At 52.8% G+C, this 15,026-nt stretch overlaps 3 protein-coding genes across 7 annotated transcripts in view; 2 read left to right on the top strand and 1 right to left on the bottom strand.

The window, feature by feature from the left end:
* Positions 1 to 3,340, bottom strand: part of gal3st3 (galactose-3-O-sulfotransferase 3) — a 23,816-nt gene extending 20,476 nt beyond the window's left edge. Inside the window, exons 1-4 of one of the 4 annotated variants that reach the window (XM_019858498.1) lie at positions 2,989 to 3,340; positions 1,414 to 1,516; positions 379 to 1,342; positions 9 to 167 (exon numbers count right to left, since the gene is read on the bottom strand). In XM_019858498.1, the coding sequence (XP_019714057.1) occupies positions 15 to 167; positions 379 to 1,342; positions 1,414 to 1,499 (1,203 nt within the window). In that variant the 5' untranslated portion in view covers positions 1,500 to 1,516; positions 2,989 to 3,340 and the 3' untranslated portion in view covers positions 9 to 14. The other 3 variants (XM_019858500.1, XM_019858501.1, XM_019858499.1) reach the window with 3 other exon arrangements.
* An 86-nt stretch (positions 3,341 to 3,426) lies between these two features.
* ccs (copper chaperone for superoxide dismutase) lies at positions 3,427 to 8,088 on the top strand. Of its 2 annotated transcripts, XM_019858503.1 has the most exons (7): positions 3,427 to 3,556; positions 3,705 to 3,777; positions 4,823 to 5,144; positions 6,380 to 6,440; positions 7,366 to 7,443; positions 7,526 to 7,629; positions 7,700 to 8,088. In XM_019858503.1, the coding sequence occupies exons 1-7, from the start codon at positions 3,533 to 3,535 to the stop codon at positions 7,830 to 7,832; spliced, it is 795 nt and encodes a 264-aa protein (XP_019714062.1). In that variant the 5' UTR covers positions 3,427 to 3,532; the 3' UTR covers positions 7,833 to 8,088. The 2 variants fall into 2 exon arrangements, with proteins under 2 accessions (XP_019714062.1, XP_019714061.1); XM_019858502.1 differs by lacking the exon at positions 6,380 to 6,440 and having other exon boundaries at positions 7,366 to 7,629.
* Positions 8,089 to 9,452: 1,364 nt separating this feature from the next.
* LOC109508306 (RNA-binding protein 4-like) lies at positions 9,453 to 15,025 on the top strand (the record flags this gene model as incomplete). Its single annotated transcript, XM_019858203.1, has 3 exons — positions 9,453 to 9,558; positions 13,006 to 13,358; positions 14,442 to 15,025. Coding segments are annotated over exons 2-3 (933 nt in total), but the record flags the coding sequence as incomplete, so codon positions are not given.
* Position 15,026: the final 1 nt, after the last annotated feature.

The raw sequence follows: 15,026 nt of genomic DNA, 5'->3' as shown, positions 1-15,026 counted from the left end.
TTTGCCGTGGGGAGTCAGTGCCGGTGGTTGTGGCGGTAGCGGGCGGATTGGGAGTGCAGCAGGATCTTCGTGTACTGGATCTCGGGCATGACGACCTTGAGGCAGAGTTCCCGGCTGGAGGACGGGCGGCTCAGGTTGCCGGGGAGGTCGTAGCCCAAGATGCCGACCTGGGCGCTGGGCTGCCAGGGCCGTAGGTCCTTGTTGCGGATCTTCCCCGCCGAGCTGCGAAGAGGACGGCGTCCGCCGAAGCAGCTCTGCAGCAGCCTCTCCTGGGCGGCCCGCAGGAGGCGGAGCTCCCGGGCGACGCAGGCCGAACCCAGGGCCGCCAACTGGCGCCACACTCAGGTTGCCGGGGAGGTCGTAGCCCAAGATGCCGACCTGGGCGCTGGGCTGCCAGGGCCGTAGGTCCTTGTTGCGGATCTTCCCCGCCGAGCTGCGAAGAGGACGGCGTCCGCCGAAGCAGCTCTGCAGCAGCCTCTCCTGGGCGGCCCGCAGGAGGCGGAGCTCCCGGGCGACGCAGGCCGAACCCAGGGCCGCCAACTGGCGCCACAGCGAGCCGTTGAAGTGATCGTACAGGTGCGCGTCGATCCAATTCCAGGCGCGGACTTTCCCGGCGAGGTCCGGGGTCAGGCGGCGCTTGGAGGCGGGCGTGCGCATGTTGAGCTTGACGTAGACCAGGTCGTCCGCATCCCAGGAGAGGAGGCGACGCAGGAGAACCAGCGACTCGTCAAAATGCTCCGCGATCATCACCAAGGAGAAGACCCGCTCCACTTGGGCCGTAAAGGCCCGGGCGTAGGCCGCATCCGCGGCGGGGCGGTCCTTGTCACCGCCCAGGTCGTGAGTCAGCGTGTTGCGGGCGTAGTTGGAGTTCTTGTCTTGCGGCCGATAGTAGCGCAGGGGCTGCTCCAGGAAGGCACCCAGCGAGCCCCCGGGCACTCTCCTGAAGGTCTGACAGTGCTGGCTGTAGTACGTGAACAAGGACTCAAACATGGCGGCGGGCTCCCTCAGGATGGTGACGTAGCGCGCGTCGGCCGGCACCACGCGGTGCAGCTCGCCGGCGTTGAAGCGCAGGTGGTTGCCGACGATGTTCGGCGGCAGCGTGTGCGGGTGTACGAAGTTCGCGCTGAAGGGGTTGGGGTAGCAGAAATGATGGCCGCATTGCTGCTTGGGCAGCGCCACCGTCAGGCCGTTGCGCTCGGCGAAGCGGAACAGAATGTTCTGCACGGTGCTGCCGGCCGTCTTGTGGGTCTTCAGGAAGGTCACGTTGGTGCGCTTGGCCTTCCCGCCTCCGGCTGGATGGGAGCACGGGGCGCTGTCGTCGGAGGGAACGCGCTCGCCGGTCCTACGGGCGGCCAAGCGGGCAGGCGCGGGTCATTTGGAGATGGGGTCAGTTGGAGCCATTCGCTCACTCACCATCTCCAGCGGCCGCCGTAGTGCATCAGCAGACTCCCCAGAGTGACGGCGATGAGGGCCAGGAAGATCTTGGCGGGCATCCTCATCCTCCGCCCCACTGACGCTGCGACCGTGAGAAATGAGGAAAAGAAGTCAGATCCAACTTGAGGTCAGATGTTCACAAGCGGCGGCGGGCTGCGCTACGGGGAAGGCGGGGTTTGCACCGGCGGGCCACCGCTTCCATTTGTCCAGTCAATTCACCTTGACTCGTTGTCTCCATGTCGTAAAGACAATTCCAACTGACTGAACTTTGAATTCTGTTTTGGCAGGGGGCGGGGGGGGGGGTGTACTCAGGTCCGATCTCTATCAATCGATATTTTTGCTTTCAGCGAGTGAATGGATGTTTTTTGTTGAATTTTTCGATGGATGATCTGATCTACACAGTGCGGAAAAGAAAATACAAAAATCCCCTTTCCGATATGGATGAAAACCCGAAAAAAAAAAAAAAAAGGAATAGCCACCGGGCTTATTATTGCCTCATCGTGACGCGTGAATCACCTCGAATTTCAGTCGTCACATCCCAGTCTCGAACTGTTTGACATTTTTTCAATGGCAATGAATTATTTGACCTTTGTTTTTTTTTTTTTTCTGAAACCACAACAAAGAACTACAACGCATCATCAAGAGCATTTCCTTCTCTTAACTTGAAAACAGATACAAACAGGTTGGCTTTCATTCACTCCACGAAAAAGGATTTCCAGCGTCTTCAAATACCATCCATTTTAAAACATCAGATCTCAGAAAGAATGGAACCCGGCATCAATAAGATGCCCATACCCTTGAGGATCTATCAATCAATCCATCTCTCTCTCTCTCTCTATCTGTCTTATCTATCTACACACAAATCCAAAATGAGAACACTCACAAGGAGCTGCTGCAGCCCAGATGCTCGCACGCAGAAGAATTGGCCGCGTACGCTCCTGACGTCAAGATATTGTTTCATTTTAAAACATCAGATCTCAGAAAGAATGGAACCCGGCATCAATAAGATGCCCATACCCTTGAGGATCTATCAGTCAATCCATCTCTCCCTCTCTCTCTATCTGTCTATCTATCTAGACACAAATCCAAAATGAGAACACTCACAAGGAGCTGCTGCAGCCCAGATGCTCGCACGCAGAAGAATTGGCCGCGTTCCTGACGTCGAGATATTGTTTCACTTCGCAAGCTCAGGTGACACTTTGGCCAGCACAAGTCACGTTTTGTGCTTCATCCAAGAAGAAAAAAACAAAACAAAGCCAAAACACCACAATCTCGTTCATGGGGCAGCCGGCGGGTCCGATTGAGGATTTACCGGTAATCTCCTCCATGGACCTTTTGTCATCATGACATGAATTCCGGACGAAAGCCCTTGAAATGCCATCTGGCCTCGTCAGAACCTGAGGTGCCTTCCAAAATGACGAGTTACGACACACGCGCGCGCCCACACAAAAGAAAAACCCTGACGCTCAAAGACGTCTCCCGTAACATGACGAAGCGACGACGCGTGTTCTGGGGGAAAGGAATACGGACCGCCACAGCCGCGTCGACTCCCACCTTTATCATCGCCGCAATTTCCGCTCCGCTGGGCCCGCTGTTCGCATTTCCCTCCTCCCGTCCCCTGGATGCTGAGGGGACCCTCGCCCACCCTTTGCCCATCACACGCCGCTCCCCTCCTCCTCCTCCTCCTCCTCCTCCCTTTTACGGTCGAAAATAACAATCCGGAAAAATCCACCTGGCCATATAGGATAAATGGGGATAATTCTGCTCCTCTAATTTAAAATCTAAATCATTTCAAGCTTTGACGAAATGAATCCGATCGCAGTAAACTGCCTCAGAAGCTATTCCCTCCATCCCGTTCTTTCCAAAACGAATTGCAGTAGCGCGTCACGGACACTAGAAGAGAATAATTAATGACAAAGCCTGGCCTCGACCTCACCAAGATGGCGGAGCCGAAATGACGGAAACCCTCATCACCTGTTGACCAACATGGCAGCGCGTCAGCACATGACAACTTCCGCTTATGAAAAGCGGAAAGATAAATGTCTTTTTGAGCTTATCTCGATGACGGAATACTTTTAGCGGCCTAGGCGCTAACGCCATGGACACGGATAAGCCAGCAAAGGTTTGACAAGCACACGTTTTATTGTCAGTAAGCGTTGAAATGTAGAACTTTGACGGCTACCAGGCTAGCCGAGCAGCTAAAAACACAGCGTTACATTTTTGGGGTTTGCTTGCGTGCTTGAAAGTGTGTTTGACGTGCACGTCCTCAGCTGGAGTTCGCGGTGCAGATGACGTGTGAGGCCTGTCGAGATCAAGTCAAAGCTGCTCTTGAACACCAAGCAGGTTCGGAAACGACTTTACGATCTCCCTTTTTGTGCATTTTATGCCTTACAGCAAAAGGTTCTCAAACCAAGGTCTCCGGACCCCCAGTGGTTTGTGGCATGGAAAGCGGGGGTCCGCAAAATACATCTGGACTCAAAGTTTGTTTATGCGTGCGTGCGTGTGTCACAATCTGGAATGCGGCGTTTTTTTTTTGCCATACTTTTAAAATGTAGTTATACAATACAATACAATACATGCAGATTTATATAGTGCTTTCACATCAGCGGCAGCTGTAACAAAGCGCTTAACAAAACAGTTAACATAAAGTAAAATAATAAACACAACACATAACATAAAACCGTGCAGTCCTAATTATTTGTTAAAGCTAGAGCGAGAGACCTTTTCATCCCTTTGGGTCAGTACCTGAATGATCAAAATGATAGAATTTTTTGAAAAAATATGAACTCGACCAAATGTGGACGTGAGAGCTTTCCGACGAAACAGCAAAAATAACAACCGGTGACGACAATGAAAGCACTTGTAAAGAGCACGGAGCAGATGCTAACGCTGCATCATCCTTGATCATGTTTTCCCATTCATAATGTTCAATAAAAGCCTTTTTTTCCTTGGTTTGAAAATGGCTTTGACGAGGCTGTAACGGATAAATGCCATTTAGGTTGATTTCATCCAGGAAGTTTGCTTCAAGGTTTCAGGCTTGGCCACGCATTCACTGAGGCACACGACACTCACAAGCTGGGCCTCGCCTTTTCAAGTCCCACTCCATGCCACAGCCGCTTCAATCTCTGATGGCAGCCTTAATGGTTGCGGAAGCAGTGCACGTCAGCGCAGGACCACGGATCGATATTGAATCGAATTCAGTTGAATTTAGTTGGTTCTTTATCTGCAAATGTCGGAAAACAAAGTGATTCCCGTGGCATTGAGGAGATTGTGAGGGCGCTCTTGGAAATCAAATCCTCCCCTGGAAAGTTGAGAACCCCACTTTACCCCCAACACGCACCGTGATCACGACACAGGTGAATTCTTCCAAATTTTTTCTCGTTGTCAGGCATCTATTCTGTCAGCGTGGATGTCGGCGAAGGACGGGTCCTGGTGGAGACATCCCTGAGCAGTGGCGAGGTGCAGGCCTTGATTGAGAGCACCCATCGTCAGGCTATCCTCAAGGGCATGGGAAGCTTCGAGGAGCAAAGAGACCTGGGCGCCGCCGTGGCCATGTTAGCCGGCAAGGAAGGGCGGGTCCAGGGAGTGGTGCGCTTTCTGCAGCTGTGCGAAGAGCGCTGCCTGATCGACGGCACCATCGACGGCTTGGAGCCCGGAGCCCACGGCCTCCACGTACACGCGCTCGGCGACCTCACGGACGACTGCCTCAGGTAGCCCTGAATGCTGGCTCGCAAGTCGGGGGAGCTCGTCGCCGACTGTCGTGCATTTCGACTTTGGCTGTGTTCACGCTGCGGTTCAAAATAGCAAATCGTCACACGTTGTTGTTGTGGCCAAACGGCAGTTGACTGAGGCGGTGAAAAGCGATGAGACGGGCAAGGTCAGGCGCAGGCGAGGTTGGCAAAGCCCGCGGACGCCGTTGAGACGCGAAGCGTTGAGTGGCCATTTGTGGCGTTGGTCGTGATTCGGCCACGCGCACGGTTCATTAGCTATGCGGGGCAACGGCTCCATGAAATGAGGAGATCCAGCTACTTTGTCTCATATGCCCAAAGATTTCCACCTGCTCCCGCCTCGCTCCTCCGTTGAGATGAGATGAGCCCCTATGCGCGGCGTCCGATTGACTTCCATAAACACTGTGCCATGTGATGTGGCCTTATTGATTTTTTTCCCTTCGTGTGTCACTCGACACCGCGCTTTGTATGCGTGCTTGTCACATCACGGATGCGTTACAAGTCGCTTGTGTTCATGTAATGTCAACCAAAGTAGATGAAAATATGGGATGGAGCGAAAAATCGGAATTGGGCATCACGCCCTGCAGTGTGAAAGTGGCTCAAGCTATCTAGCCAGGAAACAGCCAGCCATCTCGACGGTACATTCTCTCTCTTCCGAAGTATCGCAACAGGCCGGTACACGCTCAGCTTGACGGATACTCCATTTACAATGTGAGCACGGTGACCCCAAGTGGACACAAATAATACCTGCGCCTCACATGCACGTACTGCAGTCAATACATAAGGCTTGAAAAGGAAAAAAAAAAAAAACTAGATGTATACAGATAGTCGATGAAATACTTGGTCACTACTTGGTAGGTTGCTGATTCGAGCGTAGGACGGTCTGGAACATCATTCTCGCGACAAACGATGGATTACTCTGGTGTACTTTTGTAAATGACGCAACGATAGTTGATTGCAAATGATGATGGCCAGCAGACCCTAGTTTACGAACCACTGACACGTCTCTATTTGGGTGACGTGAAACACGTGAGGACGTCCATGTTTTGGAAGTGGCCCGTTTCTGTGATGGGGGGGACAGGGGACTTTGTCTTTGCGCCACCGTGGCAAATGTCCAAATTGTGCTACTTGGTCGCAAAATATCCCAGATTGTGTGACTTGAACGGTCCAGAGTAAATCCAGCCTGTATGACGTTGTTGGCGGTCATCTGTGTGCAGCTGCGGCGAGCACTTCAACCCGTTTGGAAGACACCATGGGGGCCCACGCGATGCTGAGCGGGTATGATCTTCCTTCCTGGGTGTGTGTGTGTGTGTGTGTGTGTGTGTGTGAGATAACTGTTAGTTTCGGGGTGAGAGAGAGATTTTGGTGCTTCTAAGTGTTGGAATGACAAACAGAAAAATGGACCAAGAAAAGAAAGGCGCGAGCGACTCAGGGTCGGAGCGAGCGAAACCAGACGGTCCTGATGATGAAAAGGGCAGGGAGACAGTGGCCGAGCAGCAGGTAGAAGAAGAAGAAACGAGGAGGACTGCTTTCAAGCACTTTGTCTTCCTTGAATTTGCTTCATTCGCAGCACAAAAGAGAACAATGAATGAAAATAACAATGAAGTCATAGAAAGGAAAAAAATACGACTCCCAATGAAGCGGAAGGGGGGGGGGAAAACATCTGTCGATGTGCAGATGTCAGTGGTGTTCTCAAGGCCTTTTCACACTGCACTTAGCACCCGACTCTCCGTTAACACGCCCGTTATTTGCGTATGTGGCAAAAATGACTTGAGAGCGGCCGCGCGGCGACTTCAGAAAAGCCTGAAGAAGTGCAGCGCCTCAGTGCCCTGAGCGTTGGGAGGGAGGCATACGGGGTGGCTCGAGGGCTTGTGGCTTGGGGTCCCGGCCCTCTCGTGACCACGTCCAAGTGTCTCTTCCAGCGAGACACTGACACAGCTGCTCCCGCTGCTGCTGCTGCGTCATTCGTAAGTGAATATGACAAGTCGGTGTGAAGCGCTTTGAGGACTTGCGGGAGGAAAAGCAAGCGCCTTTTCTCCTCCGGCGGCACGTTTCCTTCCCCCGGTGGAGGCCGCTCCGTCAAAAAAGGGGCACGCCGGCGGCCGGGGCGTCCTCGTCTTTCACCGTCCGTCGCGCACCTCTTTGGCACCGAGCGAGCGCACGGTGGGAAAAGGGCTTCACCAACTTTGTTGTTGTCATGCAGCACGTTGGCGATCTGGGAAATATTCTCGCTGGACCTGAAGGCAGAGCGTCGTTCAGACTGGAGGACAGCCAGCTTAAAGTACCGCGCGCGCACACACACACACACACGCACACGCGCGATATCGCAAACTCTCGGTCAAGGCGTTGGTGACCGGCTGCAGGTCTGGGATGTGATCGGGCGGTCTCTGGTGGTGGACGCCGGGCCGGACGACCTGGGCCGCGGTGGGCATCCGCTCTCCAAGCTGACGGGAAACTCCGGTGCCAGGTAAGTGAGCGGTCAAGCGGCCAAGATTCTGAGCGGCGCTCAGGCCCGGCGCTTTCATGCTGGCGGGCAGGCTGGCGTGCGGCATCATCGCCAGGTCGGCGGGCCTCTTCCAGAACCCCAAGCAAGTGTGCGCCTGCGACGGACTCACGCTGTGGGAGGAGCGAGAGCGGCCCATCGCCGGGAAAGGGCGCAGCAACCTCTGACGCCGGATCGCGCATGAAGATACGGCCGAGCCGATAGAAAGCGGTCACCGTGCCACAAAACGTCCGCTGTTTTAAAGCTCCAGAAAACATTGACAGTCACAAGTCCTGTTCAAAGTTCTCGAGGCCACGGGTGGGCAAACGCTTGTGTTCCAGCGCCATATTGGACTTGTCAAATGGCTTGATGGAAAATTCGACTCAAGACACTTCTGTCAACTGCTGGTTTTTTTTTCCCATTAAAAGAGAGGTCTGAACAATTTTCTCCGCGTCTACTTCGGTTCAAACCATAAACCAAGCAGTTCAAAGTTCAAAAAAATGAAGACATACGCAAGAACATACACGACCCTCTTTTTGGAAAACGAGCTCAACGAATGCAACAAAGGTGACAGGACCGTTCATCGTGTCAGTGCTCGATGGGCCACGTGACCCTTCAAACTCGTTTCAAAACGCTTTTTTACCCCCCTTTGGCTTTTGACGCCGCATGAGACTTGAGTTTTAGTTTGACTCCATGTACAGCACTTTGTAGACAGAGGTGCTTGTTTTCAAGTGATACAGCTGAGTTGAGTTGAGTTTCAAGACCCTCTCTGCTGTCCTAAGCGCTACCAGAGGCACTGAATGGGGAGTGGGACAAAGAGTCCAACGCGAATACAAAATGAACGGAGAAGACTCTAAAATGGAGTGGTAAGTGGCCAACTTGAAGAACTCGCTCGCTGACTAGACCACACCCCTTAAAGGCACACATCAACACGAGGTTTGTGTCACTTCTGGCTTGATGAGATGTGCGTTTTTGACATGAACTTTGATGTGCGGCAGTACCTTACTCTTAAGAGTTGTGCTGCAGACGGGTGTCGCATGAAACCCTGGGCTCAAAATTCATTGTAACGAAGCGGCGGCAGTGCTGACCGCTATTTTCCCAATGCCACACGTTGTCATGGTCACAAATTTGAAACCGCAATTTTCAGACCGATGCCAGTACAAGTATTCACTCTTTGATACTCATTGACACAGCACACTGATAGCTCTCGGACTTTTGATATACATCATTTCATTAAAATCAATGCCAAAAATGAAGAACAAAGACAATCCTTTTTAACACGGATTTTGATTTGCCAATGCGTCAAACTGCCATAGTAGAGCACCTGGAGTACACACTTACTCCTCAACAGACTATGATCGTATCTGTGGTTGGTGTCGGCAGCCCCCACGAAAATCAGGCTGGTATTAGCACTCGGCCGTCCCTATCACAAAAGACAAAAAAAAAAAGGTGCAGATCATCATGTAACCTGCAAAAGTGGAAGGGCTTCCCTGCCACGTTGTCAACGGCGCTGTAAATTGAATTTGCCCCTCAGGGATCTTTTTTTGTTTTAATTCAAGAAATGTTTTCAGATATTGAGTGCCTTAAATACAAAACAAATTTAGCTTAACGTACCACTGGACAGTATTTGCTTTTCTTGCTGGTTCCCACCAACAACCAAAGTGGAAATGAACATTGTTTTCGTGAGATCGGTGCCATGTAAAATGTTCAAAAACGAGAATAAACTTCGAATCGAGTGAGAGGCCTGACGTGGCCGCGCGCGTGCGCGTGCGCGCGCGCAGCAAGTACGTGATCACGTACGTACGTATGTACGTGCGTACGCCCACAACCCCTCCCCCTCCCCGTTGAATGCCGGGCAGTCGGGCGGAAGCGGCCGCGACCATTTTGAAAAAGAGCAGCAGTATCAGCGCGAAGGTAAGATGGTCGATTGGAACGTTTCTTCCCTCTAACGCACGACGCTTCCCCGTTTCTGGGGTCGGGCCCGAAGCCGCCAACTAGTCGAATGTCGGCGCAGGCTGCTCCTTTGTTCCGGTTCTTCGCGTCCGCGTGATCGACGTGCCTGTAATGACAGAGCCGAGTGGTCTCATTGTGTGCGTGCGTTGCTTTCTGCTCGACTTTTCGACGGCGTTTGTTTTGTTCTGTTTCCCCCCCGACCCTCCCATCCATATTTTGTTGGCTCACGTACGCACTTTGTTTGTGCAGCGACGCCGGCGAGTTGTTTGTTGGCCGTTTTGTCGCCAACTCGAGTTTGCGTCGACGCCAGTGTGATGAGTCAGCGTCCGGTGACGTCATCAGCACGCCGCTCTGAAGAAGCCGAGGGAGACTGTCGATTAAAAAAAAAATAATGATAATAATAATAATGAGAAGAATAACTGATGCGTTGCGCTTCCATGTGGCAAGGAGCAGGAGAGCTGCTCTCGCAATCGTGTGTTGCAAGCACTTGACAATGTCGATGTGATGGAGAACCTGCGGACCTCGAAGTTGACTGTAGCGCACGGGTGTCAAATTAAAGGCCCGGGGCCAGATGCGCCCCCCCCCCCCACGTCATTTAATGTGGCCCGCGGGAGCAAATCATGTGTGTCAACTATCATGATTCTTGCTGAAATCTGTATCGAAATGTCAAATCGTCACGGGTAATAACGATGAGATTTTGCACCGGCCCGTCGAAGGAAGCCATAACTCTGAAGTGGCCCGTGACAAAAAATGAGTTTGAAACCACTGCTATAGAGCAACAGTTTCAAGTTGAAGGTTCACCACCAGACGTTGAAGAACACCTCCGACCCGAAGATTGTACTCCATCAGAGAAGAAGAGAGCCAGGATGAGATGAGGTGATGAAAATTGGCTTTCGAGTAAAATGGCAAGCGCATCTGTGAAATGAATTGAAATCTTGCATCGGTTCCTTCGAGATGCGAAGTAGCGGTGTGAAAGATTTCAACTTAAGTCGACACTACAACGCCGGGGTTCCCACGTCGCCCTCAAGTCTGAAAAGGCTGCGATCCCCCTCTCAAAAATCATGACAATATGTTGGCGCGTGATCAATGAGAAGTGACTATTGTAAATTATCCCCCCCACCCCCCAAAAAAATAAGAATCACTTTGAGAAAAATAATTTCTGACTGAGTATCCTTCTTCCCATTGTCCTTAAAGTGTCAAAGGTTTGATGGCGCTTCTCCCATTGTTTCGTTGTGTCATCGTCACTCATCCTTTTTTTTGGGTGGGGGGGGATTTGATGCGTGATGGCTGATTCAAAGTTGTTTTGTGCGACTTGGCATACTTGGTGTTGGGTGTTAACTAAATACTTGCGCGTTCTTCTATTCAGGACCCCAGCAGGGTTGCTAGCTTGCTATCGCTAGCTTCAACGACACCAGCATATGTCAACGGTGCGTCAGCGGATTGATGAGCTGTTTTGTTTTTTTTTTTTCCTTCTTTCAAGGAACCTTGTGTTAAGATTGTAACCAATCACATGCACAAGTGGCCCAGAAGAAAATGGTAGGATGGTTCGCAAACGGACATTTGTACTTTGTTGCCACGGATTTTTCACGCAGATTTTGCGACAGACAAATTGGCTGGCCTTTTGCCCGGGTGGCAACCGTGGCAAATATTTACTGCGCCGGCGCTCCCCATTTCATCTTGTCATTGGTGACGTGGCCATACAACAACAATACATTGATAACAAAGACCGTAGAAAGCACAAAAACGGTCCAACTCTTGCTGAGTCGAAACCCCAATACTAAAACTGAGTTTTAAGACGAGATTTAAAGATGGGCGGTGAGGCGGCTAGCCGAACGTTCATTCCAAAGAGAAGGAGCGGCAACGGAAAAAGGCTCCATCCCCTCGGCGCCTCTCGTCGTGTCTGCTCCGGAGACCCGAGGCACCGGGCAGGCATTCGGAGAGGTACGGCTGGGCAAGGCCATTTAAAGATTTGGAAACGGATAAAAGGATCTTCAAAAGAACTCTCAAACGAGCCAGTGAAGGGATACCCGTGTGTGTCTTAAGAGTAGCCATCAAGAGGCGAGCAGCAGCATTCTGGACCAACTGGAGCATTGCAGTCATCCAGCCGGGCTGTGTCGAAGGCATGACTGACTGTATCTCCAAGTGCTTGAAGAAGGAAAAAAAGAGAGAGAGGTTTGGCTTGAGTCAGTCGCCGTAGATGAAAGAAGCTGGATTTGATAACGGCTCCAATTTGCCGCTCCAATTTCAACCCCCTGTCCAGTTTAAGACCCAAGTTCGAGGCTGCGAAGGCGATGAGGAGTTCGCAGGATGGGATATACAAGGGCTCCTGGAACCAACCCGCTGAGAACAGCAGAGGCCCCAGAATTGAGCCCTGTGGAACACCACGCGGCAGTGGGGCAGCCACCAAGGCTAACACAAAAAGTTTGGTCAGCTGAATAGGCCGATGCTTGGGTGAGCAATGCAAGTTGTGCAAGGAATTGCCCTGGATTTTACACATAACCTCAAATATCAAAAGTTGCCAATAATGACGGCCCTTGAAATTCATCTGGGGTGGAAAAAAGAAAAAAGTGTTTTGACGCCTTCTAATTGTTTGTACTCATCAGCCGCACGCGCCATGTTTTTTTTTTTAGGGCTCAGGCCCTAATTTTTAATCGTAAGTTCCTTGTATGTAGTACGACAGATAGCGGCCCATTCTTGAAAACGTGGACAAAACGCGAGCGCTTTGTCCACGTTTTATGAAAATCGTTCTTCTGTGAAGCAACGTTTGTTTTGTAATCGGCGTGGGAATGATTTTCTTTTGTCAAATAGGTTGAACTGCTGTGTGGATGGATTCTTATCACGAGGGAAAGTATCGTTGCAGTTCAGGTGGAGAGCTCCTGTGTCGACATTTGCATATTTTTTTTTCTTTTCCACCAAAGTATTCTCTTGGTCAGTCTTCACGTGGCTCTATTGGTCTTACAAAGGTGAGAACAACCTTGAAGGGTCGAAGAATGGCTCGGCCTCGTTGTCGATGTCACGGGAATGGCGCAAACAAGAACATTCCCTCTTGGAGCGGTTTGCTGAAAGGCGATGCTTCCGGCGACGTGAGCGTTAACTGATACGTCAGGTGCTTTTTCTCATGGCGTTGTTTCAGACGGGCCGGCGAGCTGCGCCACGTGGGCGAGTATCGTACGGGAGCCCCGATTTCGGTACGCCGACACCACTGGCGCCCGTCGGAACGGTCTGGAGCGGAGCCTCCGGAGAACACTCGGCTCCGTGTTGTGCGCTAACGGTTTGCACAAGCGGCGGGCGTCGGGCCGGCCGCTCGGAGCGCGTGGGCGTTTTGCGCCCGAGGCGCCGCATTCCATTCGGCTTCGTTGGACGCCCGACGAGCTAACCGGCCCTCCTTTCTCTCCTCCCTCCGCGCAGCACCATGGACAAGGGCCAAACGGTGAAGCTCTTTGTGGGCAACCTTGCGCTGGACACCACCCAGGAGGAGCTGTCGGCCATCTTTGAGCCCTACGGTCACGTGGTGAGCTGCAGCGTGCTGCGACAGTTCGCCTTTGTGCACCTGCAGGGCGAGGGCGCCGCCGAGCGCGCCATCCGCGAGCTCAACGGCCGCGAGTTCCGCGGGCGCAACCTGGTGGTGGAGGAGTCGCGGGGGCGGCCGCTGCACTCCACCAAAGTCTTTGTGGGCAACCTGAGCGGCATGTGCACCACCGAGGATCTCCAGCAGCTCTTTCAGACTTTTGGCAAAGTTCTGGAATGCGACAAGGTCAAAGGTGAGCCAAGACTTGACCCCTGATTGTGTCTTGCGGCTTCTTGCATATCTTACTGAAAATGCCATCGAATAATTGGGGATTTGTTTTTGGTTTTTGAGTCGAAGCGCAGTCGCAATTTTGCTGGCTCAAACGACAAACTTGAGTTCAGCCTGCTTTGTTAAAAAGTGACTGTCGGGCTGTCTGTATAGACCGGGGAGCTCCTGGCACGTTGCTCCTTCCGCTTGACGACTGTTGACTTCACACGGTCGGCGGACTCAAATGTGCTCGCTTCCCAAATGTGTCCTTGACTTGTTTGGAAGGGCAGCGAATCTTATTGGGACGAGTATCGGGCGGAGGCGGCCGCCTTCAAATCGTTTCTGCGGGAACAACCCCTGGCACCTGCTTCATGTGTGAACGTGTCACACTTGTTGCACGCGCCACTTTGGAACGCTTCCAAATTGGATCTTTCCATTGGATCTCGGGCTCGCAAATAAAACGGAAAGATATCATACTCAAACGCAAATGTCAACTCAGTGTTGTCGTAGGAAAAATGGAGTCCCTTAAGTCACTCCATTTTTGATTTGGATTCTTTTGCCATTAAACTCTACGGGGACGCTCGAGCGTGTCTTTCAAGCATTTGCGGTGCAAGTCTTAACGCGCATTTTTCAAAATAATACCGCCGCATTTGTAAACCAACAAACGTGCCATCTGGCAATATCCATCAACAGGCATGCCCCAAAGAGTTAAGTGATGAAAAGAACCGACGGCCGTCGCTCTATGTTGGCGTAGAAAGAGGCGTGGGTTCATTTCAAGCTAAAGCCCCAAAAAACATCTGCCGAATGGCGGGGCCGCGAAGGCATAAGCCGCACGGGACGGGAGGGAGGCTTGACTACAAAATCCAGACGGTTTGGTCAGCCTTATGCAAAAAATCGATTTTCCCGACGCGCCGACCTTCAATCTGGTCCATTCTTGGTCGCGTCCCACGGGAGGCTCCCAAGCGCCAATGAAAATTCCGCCCCGAGCCAAACGGCGCTCAGCTTTTAGCGCCGCGCCGCGAATTGCCGTGCCCGCGCTCGCTGACGGCCCGGCGTTCCTCTTCCGTAGGCTACGCCTTCGTGCACATGGAGAACAAGGAGGATGCGCTTCAGGCCATCGAGGCGCTTCACGGCACCTCCTTCAAGGGGCGGCCGCTGTCCGTGGAGCTCTCCAAAGTTCAGCCCAGCAAGCAGACGCCCACCGGCAAGATCCCCTGCGTCAACTGCGGCAAGCAGGGCCACTACGCCGGCGAGTGTCCCGTGGGGAAGCCCACCCTGGAGCAGTACCAGAGCCAGGCGGCGGTGCTGGCCGCCGCCGCGGCCGCCGCCGCCGGCCTGCCTCTGCAGGTGCAGCAGAGCGTGCACAACTCGGTGTACAACACCTCCACCTTTGATCCCACGTACGCCGCCCTCACCGGCATCACCACGGGCACGCGCACCGACGGCAACCCCGTCAACCCGGCCGTCTACGGCGCCCTCGCCAGCCAGGTGTACGGCGCCAACGTGGCCAACCAGCTGTACGGCTCGGTGGCCAACCAGGCGGCGCTGACGTCGGGCGCCGCCCAGGTGTACGGCCAGGTGGCCCCCAACCTCTACGGCCAGGTGGCGGCCGGTCCCGCCGCGGCGTCGGCTTACACCGCGCCCGTCTACACGC

This window comes from Hippocampus comes, unplaced genomic scaffold, assembly GCF_001891065.2.
Source record: "Hippocampus comes isolate QL1 unplaced genomic scaffold, H_comes_QL1_v1.1 scaffold48, whole genome shotgun sequence".
Lineage (NCBI taxonomy): Eukaryota > Metazoa > Chordata > Actinopteri > Syngnathiformes > Syngnathidae > Hippocampus > Hippocampus comes.
The sequence above is the reverse complement of the archived record's forward strand: the minus strand, read 5'-3'. Positions and strand labels throughout refer to the sequence as shown.

Excerpts from the sequence above, each read along its gene's own strand:
- ccs (XM_019858502.1), top strand. The coding sequence starts at position 3,533 with ATGGACACGGATAAGCCAGCAAAG. Across the intron at positions 3,557-3,704 it reads ACACGGATAAGCCAGCAAAG|CTGGAGTTCGCGGTGCAGAT; the intron begins GTTTGACAAGCA and ends GCACGTCCTCAG. Across the intron at positions 7,630-7,699 it reads ACGGGAAACTCCGGTGCCAG|GCTGGCGTGCGGCATCATCG; the intron begins GTAAGTGAGCGG and ends GCTGGCGGGCAG.